At 37.3% G+C, this 13,902-nt stretch overlaps 2 protein-coding genes and 1 non-coding gene across 6 annotated transcripts; 1 reads left to right on the forward strand and 2 right to left on the reverse strand.

Annotated features, from left to right (window-relative positions):
- Positions 1 to 1,251: 1,251 nt before the first annotated feature.
- LOC132162559 (Glycosyl hydrolase family 10 protein) lies at positions 1,252 to 5,359 on the reverse strand. 2 transcript variants are annotated; one of them, XM_059572816.2, is made up of 9 exons: positions 5,155 to 5,359; positions 5,014 to 5,048; positions 4,815 to 4,908; positions 4,096 to 4,268; positions 3,900 to 4,001; positions 3,673 to 3,819; positions 3,064 to 3,268; positions 2,544 to 2,977; positions 1,252 to 1,819 (listed from the first exon to the last, which is right to left on the reverse strand). In XM_059572816.2, the coding sequence occupies exons 1-9, from the start codon at positions 5,219 to 5,221 to the stop codon at positions 1,484 to 1,486; spliced, it is 1,593 nt and encodes a 530-aa protein (XP_059428799.2). In that variant the 5' UTR covers positions 5,222 to 5,359; the 3' UTR covers positions 1,252 to 1,483. The 2 variants fall into 2 exon arrangements, with proteins under 2 accessions (XP_059428799.2, XP_059428791.2); XM_059572808.2 differs by having other exon boundaries at positions 4,749 to 4,908.
- TRNAE-CUC (transfer RNA glutamic acid (anticodon CUC)) lies at positions 4,603 to 4,675 on the forward strand. Its single transcript has one exon. It is a non-coding gene; the product is annotated as a tRNA-Glu (tRNA).
- A 2,923-nt stretch (positions 5,360 to 8,282) lies between the features above and the next one.
- Positions 8,283 to 13,309, reverse strand: LOC132180837 (protein NUCLEAR FUSION DEFECTIVE 4). 3 transcript variants are annotated; one of them, XM_059593812.2, is made up of 4 exons: positions 12,894 to 13,306; positions 11,824 to 12,321; positions 11,368 to 11,735; positions 8,283 to 8,949 (listed from the first exon to the last, which is right to left on the reverse strand). In XM_059593812.2, exons 1-4 carry the CDS (start codon positions 13,227 to 13,229, stop codon positions 8,469 to 8,471), a joined length of 1,683 nt encoding a protein of 560 aa, XP_059449795.1. In that variant the 5' UTR covers positions 13,230 to 13,306; the 3' UTR covers positions 8,283 to 8,468. The 3 variants fall into 3 exon arrangements, with proteins under 3 accessions (XP_059449795.1, XP_059449804.1, XP_088370039.1); XM_059593821.2 differs by lacking the exon at positions 12,894 to 13,306 and adding an exon at positions 12,669 to 12,718; XM_088513913.1 differs by lacking the exon at positions 8,283 to 8,949 and having other exon boundaries at positions 11,364 to 11,735; positions 12,894 to 13,309.
- Between the last annotated feature and the right edge of the window lie 593 nt (positions 13,310 to 13,902).

The raw sequence follows: 13,902 nt of genomic DNA on the forward strand, positions 1-13,902 counted from the left end.
AAAACTAAGACCAAATTTCCCGTCTTTGGGGCTGAATTTTGTACTCGTTTTCTTTTTTGGGGTAATGGGTTTTGTTGTAAAGAGAGGTTAGCTTGTTGAAAGACAGTGTAATGTGAATACTTTGCTCTGCTTTTTGTCTTGGATAGGGCACTTTGCGGTCTTTGCGGGTGTTGCAAGTTTTTCTTGCCTTTTTGTCTTTGTGTGCTGTTGAAACAAGGAATTTCTTCAAGACTAATGCGCCATGTTATCATTTCATTTGGTGGGATTGCAAATGATGTTGAAATTGTAGGTTGAATATTAAAGGAGATGACTTCAATCATTTTGTTGAGTTGTGGAGCAATGTCCAATCCATATTTCGGCTGTTTTAATCCTTTTTTTTATTTGAAAAAAATATTTTGACGTGACATAAAAATGAACAGTTTTGCGTGTTTTGGGTCATTTGTTAATGTTTTTATTTTGAAAAGAAAAAACAATAGCGGCAAAAAGAGATAGTGTTATCAAGCAAATGATAGTTTTCCTTTTATTTGGATATAATCTATTAATTCACAATTTAGCATAAATCATAGATCAAATGATAGGTTCAGATGCACAATCACATTGCAATCATAATTAAGTTGCAAGAATAACAAGTTTCATGATGCAAACACATTGAGGAGGATTCCTCTGTTTGTGGGTCCTTCCCACAGCCCTAATCTTGATCATATACCGACAACATAAAATGAAAAGAAATCCCTTTAAAGAATAAAGTTTGCTCAATAATTGTTCATTGGACAGCATATAGGACAAGATGGAGTTCACAGGAAAGCCAATTACTGTCTGTGCTAAACAAATGTAAAAGGTATACTATATGCTGTAAAACTTTTTGGATGCCCATTGAGGTCCATACAATTGGCAATTCTTTGTAATTGGGCAGTCAATTGTGAGATGGCCTCAACCAATTCAATTCTTTGTAAAATGAAGATATTGTGTGATGCTGTACGAAGCCTATGAGGAATTGGGAGTCTTGTGTAAGCTTTCTTAGACACGAGATTTCTTTTTTCGAGTTGTGAATCGTCTTTCTTTTGGAAGTGAGATTCTGTCAAACTCCATTATTGGCTAGTAATTAAAACTCTGATCAACATGAATTTATCTTTATTTTATGTTATTCTTCTTTTGTCCCGCATCACTCGATCCATCGGAGTATCATAAAAAAGGTATTAAAGTTAAAAGTTGCAGAAGATGTGAGATATAAGCTGCATATTGTAAGGCCAAACTAATATGCTCCACTTATAGTGGATTGTTGATTGAACACATTGAAAGGTCACCATTCTACCCTCTATACAATAATAGAAGACTAGAATACTTGGAATTATTTCTGAATTACACCCTCTCCTCTCCTCCCTCCCCAAATCCAATTTTTTGTTTTCGTTTTTTTGAACCAATCTCTATTGTGAACACCCTAAGAGTGCATGAATTGTGTATACAATAGTTTTACTATGACATGTTACAACTGAATATTATAATGTCTGGTTTCATCACCTTGAAAAAGGGACAAGGTTGAAACTGCAGTTCTATTGGCATAATGGACACTTATTTTGTATTCTCCTAAGAAGCCATAAAAGCTGTAAGAACCATGCTCGTCTGTCTCACCCTTTACCTCCCCAGTTTGCCATTCTTTCAGGAGCTTGTCGACCACATCTCCGGCCGGGAGGTTTCTAAAATTGTTGTCGGTCAGGCACATTCGGTAACACCCATTTGGATGGAGTGCAGTCCAGAGCATTATCCCGTTCACTGAAGGGTGTGAAAAGCCTTCTCTCAATACTTCTTCTAAGTAAATAGACTGCATTAGAAAAGATAAATCCCAAGTCCATGAGTCACACATTCATTGATGTTCCCAAAAATTTGTTTCCAAGAGCAATAAGATTTGAGGTCTATGTTGTTAGTACCAATAAGGATCTCTAGCAATTCAGGCATTACATTGTGAGAAAACTCAAACGAAATCTATCTGTACAAATAAATTTTGAGCTGCTCGGCCACCTACTCAGACAGGTAAGTCCCATGTAGGGTTCTCTTACATTTGCTGCCTAAATTACCAAAAATCTTTATACATACTGTTACAGTATTAATTAAGTGAAACTTTTGAGATAAGATGTGATTTAAACATAAGGTAAAATAGAATTAATAAAGTAATAATTTTAGAGTAATACTATATGCTATATAAATATCCCGCAAAATTGACATGACATGGTCTAATAGCCCTTGGATCAAACCTTGTTAAAAGAGAAGAAAAAAAAAAATTCATTGACTGTAAGACCTTACCACATCAGTTTTGTAAGATATTTGTAGGATGTTTGTGTGGTACGTAGCATTTCTCATAATTTTATATAAAAGCATGATGGGTGAAGTTCTACAGAATAGTATTGGGTATTATGCATAGTACAAAAAATGTTAGTAACTCGACGTGGTAAGTGTCACATGGCCGGTAACTGATGTCATAAATGTCGCATCAGTTTGTAAGGGAAGCTATAGAGAAAGACTAAAGAGTAAGAATTAGAGTTGCTCACCTGTGATACTTTATCAAGTGTATTGCTAATATCCACCTCTGTGAGCCATATGGGAAGCCCTAGTGTGGCCAATTTGTCAATAATAGCTCTCATCAGGGGAGGGTTTGGTATAGTAAAGTGACCCTCAAGCCCAACTCCATCCATTGAAGCACCACCACGCTTGAGTTCTCTCAGCCTTGAGATGAAGGTGTCAACAGTGGAATTCACATCGCTGCAAGTCTCCACCACATTGAATTCATTCATAACCAGGGTTGCCAATGGATCCGACTTGTGTGCTATCTCATAGAAACTCAATGTGGCATTACTCCCAAGCCGTTGCTCGTAGAAATCAAAGTGAAGCATTTCATTGCTGACATCCCAGTGAATGAATTCTTCTTTGTAGTTGCTCATTAGACTTTGTATTCTTGAGTTGACAGCGGATTGTAACTCAGAACCTGCGTTAGAATATAAATTAAATAATTAAATTCATCGATTAATTCCTATCGACTTAAGCTTTTAGGATAAGTGGTAGTTTAATAACCTGTAAGATCACGAACCCATGGCGGCGTGTACTTGGGGTCCTCCCAGAATATATTGTGTCCTCTGGCAATGATTTGGTTAGCTCGAACAAATTCCAACATCTGGTCTGCTATGGTGTAGTTCACCTTTCCTTGTTCGGGTTCTGTCGCATACCACTTGAGTTCATTCTCAAAAACTGCTGCATTGAATCGCTTAACAAACCAGTTCTGCAACAATACGAAAGATTATTGGAACTAGTGACTCATATTTGAACACCAGTGGTTGGCTAAGAAGACTTTCACAGAGCAAGGGTACCGAGTAGTTTGGAAATTTCTAAAATACGTATGTACAATTTGGGTTTAGAGTTATATTATATATATGTGTGTATGTTATGATGTAACCCTGAATCATTAATAGGAAAATACAGCCGCACTCTATGTGGACATAGGCACATTGCCGAATCACGTTAAATTTGTGTCTCTACTCTCTCTTAATCTCTTTCTTTTCGATTATATATTATTCATCATTGTTGTACACGATAACAAAAATGATTTTTTTTGTTTTAGCTGGTCTTTTCAAAATTTATTAAATTAATATATATTTTTAGAGCACGTGAATGAAGTGAACTTACTTGATATGGCAAATTTCCGAGAATGGTCTTAGCTATTGCAGATCCAAATGGGAAATCTTTGGAGATTTGCTCTATGCTAATAGCTGCCCCTTGCAACCTTTGGCCTTGTCCATCTGAGACATGGATTGTTACCGCACGTTTTCTTTGCTGGAAGACAAAAGATGTTATCCTTAAATGTTGATAACATAATTGATTCTAATAAACAACTTAATGTCTCTAGTACTCACAGTGTTGATTATATATTGCTGATTTGTTCCCCATTGCTGCTCTGTAAATGGCTGTAATGAAGCGCTTGTAATTGCTATATTGACATTCCCATTGTCCCAATTCTGTGCAACAGAAACAGAACAAAACAAAAAGGTTGATTTCATTAAGTACTAGATTTCATGTTTTAGTTGCTTAATTAATTGAGGTTAAATTCACCTGAAGGTAAAGAATAGAGAAATCAGAGGGTGAAGTTAGGACAAATCCACCCTTGAGAAATGACCAGCATCCACGCTTTGCTATGACAGTCCCTATGCAGTTGTACATGGCATCTTGTGTCTTCAGGCTTGCCCTTATGAGACTTGATTCTGCACCTTGTATCTTCACCCAACCTGTTAACCACCAAAAGACTATTAATTGTAACCCACCATGAAATCCTACACAATGGTTCCTGTGTGACTTTACTCTTTACATCCATTTATCATACTAACTGGCATGATATATTTTAAGTAGTTTCTTAAAACACGGGTTTGAAGCAGATTGCTTTTTTGTGAGGCCAGAAATAATGAGTGCATACTGCTTCACAGGCTTAAGCTTAGCCCAGTTTTGAAACCAAATAGCCCAAATTATAATATCATAAAAAAATGGTACCCATTGGGCTTGGGCCGAAAAATATATGGAAAATTATTAAAGTAAGAATACCGAATAAGAGTCTTGCACTAACAATCCGTTGTAGTCTAGTTGGTCAGGATACTCGGCTCTCACCCGAGAGACCCGGGTTCAAGTCCCGGCAACGGAATTTTTTTTTTGTTTTTGTTTTCTCGCTCTATCTAAAATTACAAGAAGAAAAAGAAGAAAAAGCAGAACTTAACTGGAGAAACAGTAAAAGCCCTGGGTGAGATTGTGGAAAATGAAAGCCGGAAAATAAGCAGCATTACTTGCAGAATCAACAATGCTGCCATGGACACTCACAAGCTGCTGACCTCTGAGAATCCCTCCCTTGTAAAGTGCCTCTTCCGGCTCCTTTTTACACTGCCAAATAATCAAACATGTAAGTAACAGCATTGAAGAGCTTGAACTTGGGGGGAAAATCTCTGCTAATTTAATGCCTATTTCCCTCTTGTTCTTCATATATACCTCAGTGTAAGCAGTATGGTCATACAATGGCCCATCTGCAACATAGAACACAGGAAACTCATTATAACAAGAACTCCACAAAAAAAATAGTCCTTAAAGACCAATGAAAGATGGGTTTTTGATAGAGTTGAAAGAAAGAACCATATGAAGCAGCCAAGAGAAGGAAACAAGCCAAGAGGGTAAAAGAAAGAGCATCCCTCTGCCTCATGCTAATTTTCTGCAGAATGACAATATCTCTCACTCCAAGTAATCAAAGTTCCCTAAATAATGGAGGGCGCCAGAGTATTCACAAGAGAAAGGTGGGTTTCACAAGGGAACAGTGGCAGGGTGTGAGAAGAGAGCCCCGTGCCCTGCTCACATGTTATATGGGAGGCTTCTTGTGAGCATAATTGCGAGACAGAGGTTAAAACTTTTGACTCATTCTTTGGTGGATGGCAATTGGGCATGTAATGTTACTACATGTTCATTCAATTGTCATTGACTTCGACTGACGCCCAACTGCGCACACGACACATTCATTCGAAGAATTTATATTTGATATTCCTTTTTTTATTTCTCATCAAAATGAATGGTATCTTCTCCATCATTCATTTGGCTTTATCGATCTTTACCTACTCTCTAGTCCCCTTTGCTCTGATGGGTACTTAGAGAGCAGCTAGCTGCTAGATCAGCATTCCCAATTCAAAGATTCGGTAGGATTTATGTAAAAATTAATGGGTATTCTAAATTGTCTGTCTAAGTGAAAATTTGAGCATTGCTGGCAATCTGGCCTATTGTGTAAATGGAATAGGATCCCCTCCACTACACTTCACTTGAAATAGAAAAAATTATGAGTGATCATTTGTGTTCGGATCGTATTAACGTAAGAGTATAAAATTATATAGGTTAATTACAACCCGACCCGTTTAATTAAACGAATTAGACCCTTTAATCATAACTCACTAATTTCATGTTGAATTTGTGGGTCATGTCAAAATTGTTGACCCTAAATATCGAATGTCCGAAATAGGTCGTATGGAGACATGGGTATAAGACTTTATAGGTCAACCATAATCTAACCAATTTAGTTAAACGTGTAAGATCCATCAATCCTAATCTGCTATTTTCATGTTGGGTTTGCATCAAGTTTGCGAGTCGTGCCAAAAATTGTTAATTAGTCCTGGTCCATATTAAACTTTTGTAACTGCATTTAAAATTTTAAATCACATGACACCATATACATAGTTAGATAAAACAAAACAAAATCTTAATCGTATAATGGCCGGCTCCTCTAGCTCCATTTCAATTGAAACAAAGATCCTGATCCTATGCAAATGAGTAATGCTAGAAAGAGAACTATATCAAAATTAATTAATAATGATCATCTCAAATTTAATGATAATTTTTAAAGTCACATTACATTTAGAAGGATTATAATCCTCCGTAGCATTACTCTTTGTGGTATACTAGTATATATAATTATACTAAGAGCATGTTTAGAATTGCATTTGAAAAATAGAGCTTTTAAGCAAAAATCACTTTTTGGGAAAAGTTTTATTTTTAAGCTTTTGTCAAAAGTGGGTTTTCGAAATTTTTAGGCTTTTTTTTACCCTTAAAAGTGCTTTCAATTTTTTTTTATTAAACGGATATCTTTTTTTTATTTTTTCAAATAAACTTTTAAACCTCCCTCAAACGCACACCCATAAAAATCAAAGCGTATTATTATTGTATTATGGAAAGGAATAGGCATGAATGGAGACTGGACAGTGGCCCTCAAGGAAGGAGGGTGGTGGTGGGTTTCGTAAGGGGGAAAGGATGCTTTGCTTGCAAGTCTACTCCTCCTCCAGACCCTCTCTGCTCTGCCCTTTGTAAGCGTGTCTAAAATGCTTTCATCACCAAAGTTCTCACGCGTACGGCGTGCATGCTACATGGGGACCATGGTGAGACTGTCATCCATCCCTATATACATTATTGTTTTTCTAATTATGGCTATATATATTATATTCGTCGCTAGATGGTGTACGGTGTACCCCAAAATAATTTCCCTACATAATGGGCTTTTCTCGGCCCAAAGTAGCTAGGCCCAATGCCATGCCCGAGCAAGCCCAAGAAAACAAGTCTACTGGGCTCAAAGAGGCTACACCCGCAGAAGAGCACGGGTCAAGCCACGTGTAATCTCAACGCCCCGATATTCTCGAACATGCGAAAATGCTCGCCTAACAAAACGGGCTTGATTTTTTTTGTTCTTTCTTTTTCTTTTTCGTTTTAACAAAATATTGACTTAAGCAACAAAGTGACTGGTTTGTTGACTCACCCGACAAGGTCTTTTGTGCCAACTAATCCTTCTGGAGACATTGTGGAAAATAAAAAAAATATATAAAAGGTTGATGATTTACCTACCATTGCCAGAATATTGTGGAATCTTGGTAAAAAGTGCTCCACTTTTTAAAATTATTATGAGACCTACTGCTTAATGTTGGGCATTTGTGGGTATACCTTCCACTCCATATATTTTTTTAACATATTATTGTCACTCCCTCGTTGGTCAAACAAAAAATCTTAAAAATTCTTCCTGATCTGCCCAATATCCAAAGCAAACCGTTGAAGCGGCCCAAAATATAAATTTTTTAAATTTTATTAAATTTTATTAATGTATAAAATTGTTAAATATATGAGATTATATAGCCACGATTTTCAATGTGAAACATATGTTAGAAAATATTTTTAGTATTATTTTGGAAGTTTAACAATAATTAATCTAAGAGTTAATTAGTGTTAAACACTTAAACTACTATTTATCCCAAAAACTTATTCTCTATTTATGATATCGAATATTCTCTATTTATAGGCTAATTGTAATCAAATATTGAGATTGCTTTTCCAAATTGTGCTGCACTAAAGGCGTGGAAGAGACTGAAGGTGTAGGCGGAGAGCGTGACGGCGCTTGAACGATCAGAATAGAGAGATCGCCGAAAAACGTCAAGGAAGTTGAGAGCTACAAGAAAGTGGCTCTGATACAATATTAAATTATCATTGTTCCCAAAAGCTTAAGCTGAAAATGCTTAAACTGATAAAAAAAATATAAATTTAATCACACTTAACTATTACTTTAACAATTAAGAATGCCACGTTAATATTGTTGGATAAATATTAAAAAAAATTATAGTATCTAGCATTCCATTAGTTTTATTCAAAATTGGCAATGACAAGGCCCCCTCAACTTCTGTATCTTGGGAGAAAAACTTATTTGGACGCCCAAACTAACAATGACCCATAAAAAAAACAAAAGATCTTCCAACTTAGCACTCGAATTTCAGAATTTGAACTTAATATAATCTCTTACATGGAATGATAGGCAGAAATAATGGATGCCTTACAAAACTTGACAAACAAACCAATGCTTAATGTAGGATATCACTGAGCATAAAAGCTCATCAATCCTCACTAATTCTTGTCCTCCTGATCTTCAGAAATTGTTAATGGCCATTAGATGCTGCTGCTGACAATCTCTTCGATTTCTTGCTTGTGAAAATCTTGGCATAAACAGCCTTGGATCTAATTGACAACAAAATGTCTAAACCAAACCCAATAATGCAAGCAACAGCCATGATCACAAACACCAGCCTGTAGCAATGGGCGCCAACGCAGGTATTGCCACCGCCAGCAGTGGGAGTAGCCTCCATATCGTATAGTAATCCGGCGAGAAGGCCGGAGAAGAGGAAGGACCCCAGGGGTAGGTTGAGGATTAGAATGTTGTAGATGAGACCATAATATTTTAGACCAAATAGTTCAGAGGCGGTCGGGACGGTGATGGCTAGACGGACACCGTAGCAAATCCCGACAACGATTGAACCAATGTACAGGGAACCAGGCACGGCTAAGGCCATGAGAACATAACCAACAGCCATTACAATCTGAGAAGCTGCATTCCAAAGAGGTCTTGGTGTTCCAGCTTTCCTGTGAGCAAAGGATATGCCAAAAAAAGGGTCATAAAAGTTGAAAAAAAAAAAAAAAAAATTGTTTATAGTCTATTTTCAGATCTACAACAAAATCTTTTTGCATGACCAAAACTTTTCAAAGCCAGTGAAAACTACGTTTACTGACACAACAGCTCATTGAAGACTCTGAAGAGTCATTAATCCAAAGCATTAACTAGGGTGAAGACTTTGAAGTGCAGAACTATCCAGAAGTAAAGAATTTAGGGATTGTTTGGAAAAACTTTTCTTTCTTTTATTACTGTTCATGCACCATTTCCCAACAAAAAAAAATCTATATAAAAATATTCTAATTTTTTTTTTTTAACTTTTTATATTAAATAATTCTCTTTTTATTACTATTCAGATAAAAAAAAATACTACAAAACAAAATTTTTTTCCTTTTTTATATCACCTTTTTTTTTCCTTTTTTTTTTTTTTTTTTTTTTTACTAAACATTCTTACTTTTTTACATAAACGACAGTGTCTAAGAAAAAAGATTTAACAAACAAACCCTTAGATCCAACCGTTGATCAAGAGAGAGTTAACCTTGATGTGAAGGATAGGCACGATTGGTACACTAGAATGATGATTACTTAAAAATACAAGAAGCTAAAATAGAATAACTATTCCTATTCTACTGCATCTAAATATGTAGTTTCATCCATTGAGAAAAAAGCATATGAATCAACTTTTTCAAATGAAGAAGATGCCACCACCACTAAGAAAGAAAAGATGTCCATTCGGTGAATATCTTTCTATTGGCAGTAATGGCATAAAGTCAGTTGAGAGGACGGTGAATATCTTTCTATGGATAGTAATGCTATCAACTCATATGACCATGTTCTACTTGGTAGAATAAAACAAAAAACAAGATGACACAGAAGAATGGAAACCCCAAGGCCTAGTTGCTACTGGCATATGTGATATAGTTGGGATCAATATGCAAAGCCACAAGCTAGGAGTATTTTCCATAGCTTTACCTTGACATTCGGCCTAGATATTTTATAACCCTGAACTAGTTGACCCAATTCCTTAGCTTAAATTAGGATGATACTAGGGGCTATTTATATCAATAACAACAACATCTTGTATAAACTATAAAGTCCTGCTTGGCAATTGGTCATTGGTCCAAATCCATAGCAGACAACACAAGAATAACCAAAAATTTTGACACAGGAATAACACCCACTTAGTCGGCACCACCACCCACTACCGCCTTGAGGAATAGCTATTCTTCATTTTGGGAGAATAATCTATAGGGAGGGATGTTTTAAGGAATGAAAATGTAACCAAACAACGAAATAAGTACTTCAAAAAAAGAGTTATTCGATTCTCGAGTCTTCCTGCAGACCTAATGCTTCTGAATGTGTGTTTAGTTTACATGGCCCATACACTTGAACCCACTATAGAGACAAACATCAAAGGAGGAAGTCTATTTTTTTTTTTTTTTTTAATGTCGGTAAACCTCTCCAAGGAAAGGCCCTTTAGACCCACTCCTATAGGGAAACCCCAATCCCCTACACATCAATGGAGAAAGTCCATTACAAAGTCCCACCACAAAATTTAGCATCCGTGGCACGGAAAGAAAAGCAGAGACATGAGACAACAACCTTAAAGGGTAGAGATTTTTATCATCGTTGGGAACCAAATCAATGGTTACCAAAACGCATACAAAAGACATGCCACTAACTAACCCATTGCTTCAAAAATGTAATACTTAAAGCTTAAGGAAAAGCAACAGGATTAAGCTTACAATCAATCAATCAAAGAGATTTATAATCCGAGGATGGAAAGGGAACCCGTCTTTTATTTTCTGTTCTCAAAGTCAAAAATATTACCAAACAACTCAAAACACAGTATATTTTCATCAAACCAAAAGAAGAAAAAGAAAAAAAACGCTCTTTTTTTGCTGTACAGGACACCTAATGGTAGAGACAGAGGATTTTGTCTTCATGGAAAGGAGAATATTTTTTAATAATGAATAGCAGATCAATAATGGTGACGAAGAAAGTGAAGCAAGCACTAAGACAAAGTATGGGGGGGTGGAAAAAAATTAATGAAAGTCGGTCGAAGATGACTTAATTGTACAAAGCCATAACTGTCTCATTTAACCCACTTGTTTAAATTACCTGCTCTGGTTTAATAATTAATAACTTTTCAACCCAGAGAAGAGTAGACTGGGAAAATATCTGACCCCATCAAAACTAGCCCCACCAAATGCATTTTGAGAATATGTACAAATTTCACAATCAAAATAAATATATAAAAAGTTACTTAACCACGAAGAAATACGTGGTCGCCAGCATTAATTGTAATTTGTAAATACGATTTGACTCCCATGGTTACTTGTGAAACAATTAAGAAAAATAATTAAACAAAAACCAAAGGGCAAACTTACTTGATAAAGTACTCCGAGACGGTACCGGAAATGATCCGCCCGAAAAATCCCCAAATACTGGTGAGGGATACAAAGATGGACACGTCAGCGTAGCCAAGCGCCAGGCCTATCTGCCCCATATTGTTCATCACAGCCAAGCCAGTCCCCACCCCACACAGAAACGATATAAACAAGACCCAGAAATCAACGGTCCTCAGAGCCTCGACGATCGTGTGCTCCTCTCCAATCAACGGCACCTTCTTCCCCACCTCCCCCTCCTTTCCCTCCATGGCCGCCACGTCCTCAACCTTCTCCACCGCCACGTCGTCCTCAACCTTATCGTGACTCTCCGTCGTTTTTACCTCCTCCACAAGCAAAGGTTCACGTTCCTGCACCCACAAGAGAAAATCGAATATATGTAAATATATTTTGTATTTAAAAATCTTTATTTATAAATTAAATGGTTCGATTTATCACCTGCCCCTCGATATCCGGGCTGGTTCGGACTCGGTTTGCGAAGAAAGAGTAAATGGGAATACCCAGCGGGGAGGCCAAGAGAACGAGAAGTATGGCGGCGAAGACACGGGAGAAGGTGGTGCTGGGGCTGGGTATGAAGTCGTAGGCCAAGAGATAGAGGGCGACGACGACGGCGACGGCGTTGAAGACCCAGAAGAAGCGGGTCTCCTCTTGCTCCTCCGCGTGGGTGGCGGCGGGAGGGGACTCGTGGAGGAAAAAGGCGGCGATGACGCAGACGCCGAGGGGGACGACGGCGAGCATGACGAGGAAGGAGGAAGCGTCGTCGGAGAAGAGCGCGACGCAGAGGTCGGTGAAGATGGCTGTGCTGAGACCCACGTAGCCCTTGAGGATGCCTGCGACTGGGCCTCGATTCCTCCGGAAGTTGCGTATGCAGGTCACCAGCACCGCCGTGTTCATCCACGTCGTGCTGTTCCCTCCCATGCACAGGAATATGCACATCTGTCGCAGTAGTGGAGTGTAAATATCATAATCAACATCAATTTTTCTTTGGGTTTATTCATCAAAAAATAAAAAATAAAAATTTGTTTGGGTTTTTTTTGTTTTGCTTTGTATACAGAAATGAAAGAACAAGAATAAGAGACAAAATAAATATTTACTATTTAATATGTGAAAGTATTTATTCAATTAAAAAGATGAGTTAAAAGCTTTTAGAAATAGATTAATTTATGAAAATATTTCATTAAAATCAGAAATAAACTTTAGAGTGTTATAAAAGTAAAGATGAACATGTTAAATCATGAATTAATCAAGTTTAATTAATATTCTAATGGTTTCAAAATACATACAAATATGTCATGTCAAATTCATATTCCACAAAAATTTGTGCTGTTCCTTCCCATACAAGACACCCAAAAAAAAAAACAATAATAGAAATTTGGGATGGTGTTTGAATGGTTGCACCAGGCCCTCTGTTCATCGATTGAATTTATTTGAACTGTTCTGCAACCAAAAACAGTACAAAAGTTGGACTTTTGAGTAGTTGTTTTGTATATATATATATTAATATATACCTGCCAATAAGAAAGAGTAATCTTTTCACTGACAACGAGCCACTGAGCGCCGTACCCGACAAGGCCTTCGACGGACCCAATGAGCAGAATGAGCCAGGTGGGTAGCCTATCGGACGCAAGGCCGGCGAGGAGGCCAAAAGCCTTGCCGACGTCCTTGGCGACGGAAAGATTGTTGAGCTCGACCTGGGTGAGATTCATTAGGGACTTGAGGGCGTCGGAGTAGTTTGAGAAGGTGTAGTTGTTGCCGGAGATGGCTTGGACCCATACCGCCGCTACAAAGCCGAGCCATTTGAGGGCTGTGGAGGAGCTGGGGGAAGAGAGCCGGAAAAAGCCCATGAAGAACTAACAGTCTCGGAAATGGGGAAAAGATAGAAGAATGAAAGGTGGGGGGTGATGTTGGAAGCTGAGGCGCAAGACCGGTATTTAAAAGGTTAGATTTTTGTGAGGGTGTATATAATATAATATATTTTTGATCCGGAAGTGACACCAACGGTTGTTAGTTTGTAGCTGTTCGAAACGAAGCCGTATTAGCATTTAGCCGTCACTGTTCTGTTGCTTGACTTTGTGCTGAATTTAATTGAATTTGTGAGATTTAATCAAATCTCATAAATTTAATAATCAAATGTGAACACGATAGAGCATATTTTCATCGCAAACTATTAATTGTGACAACTTATCCTTTAAATTATCAAAATAATGACAATTTATCCTCAACTTTAATAAAATGACAAAATTACTTTTACTAAAATAAAAACAAAATACTAAATTTTTTTTCTCAAATTTTCAAGAGTAATTTCATCATTTTGCTTGCATTTGGGTATATTATAGGGGTGAAATTTAAAACTGTCTAACCACAACCGCTAACCACTATAACCGTTAACCGCTAACCGCCTAACCGCTTTGAAAGTGATTAGTAAAAACCGCTAACCGCTTAAGCGGTTGTGGTTAGCGGTTAGTGGGTTTTGAAAATTCGCTAACCACTACCCACGACCGCTTTTTTTAATATATA

The sequence above is a fragment of the Corylus avellana genome, chromosome 2, assembly GCF_965113065.1.
Source record: "Corylus avellana chromosome 2, dhCorAvel1.hap1.2, whole genome shotgun sequence".
Taxonomy (NCBI): domain Eukaryota; kingdom Viridiplantae; phylum Streptophyta; class Magnoliopsida; order Fagales; family Betulaceae; genus Corylus; species Corylus avellana.

Excerpts from the sequence above, each read along its gene's own strand:
- LOC132180837 (XM_059593812.2), bottom strand. The coding sequence starts at position 13,229 with ATGGGCTTTTTCCGGCTCTCTTCCCCCAGCTCCTCCACAGCCCTCAAA. Across the intron at positions 12,322-12,893 it reads TTACTCTTTCTTATTGGCAG|ATGTGCATATTCCTGTGCAT; the intron begins GTATATATTAAT and ends CTACTGCGACAG. Across the intron at positions 8,950-11,367 it reads GTCTCGGAGTACTTTATCAA|GAAAGCTGGAACACCAAGAC; the intron begins GTAAGTTTGCCC and ends CTTTGCTCACAG.
- LOC132162559 (XM_059572808.2), bottom strand. The coding sequence starts at position 5,221 with ATGAGGCAGAGGGATGCTCTTTCTTTTACCCTCTTGGCTTGTTTCCTT. Across the intron at positions 5,049-5,154 it reads TCTCTTGGCTGCTTCATATG|ATGGGCCATTGTATGACCAT; the intron begins GTTCTTTCTTTC and ends TCTATGTTGCAG. Across the intron at positions 3,820-3,899 it reads AGCAATATATAATCAACACT|CAAAGAAAACGTGCGGTAAC; the intron begins GTGAGTACTAGA and ends TTTGTCTTCCAG.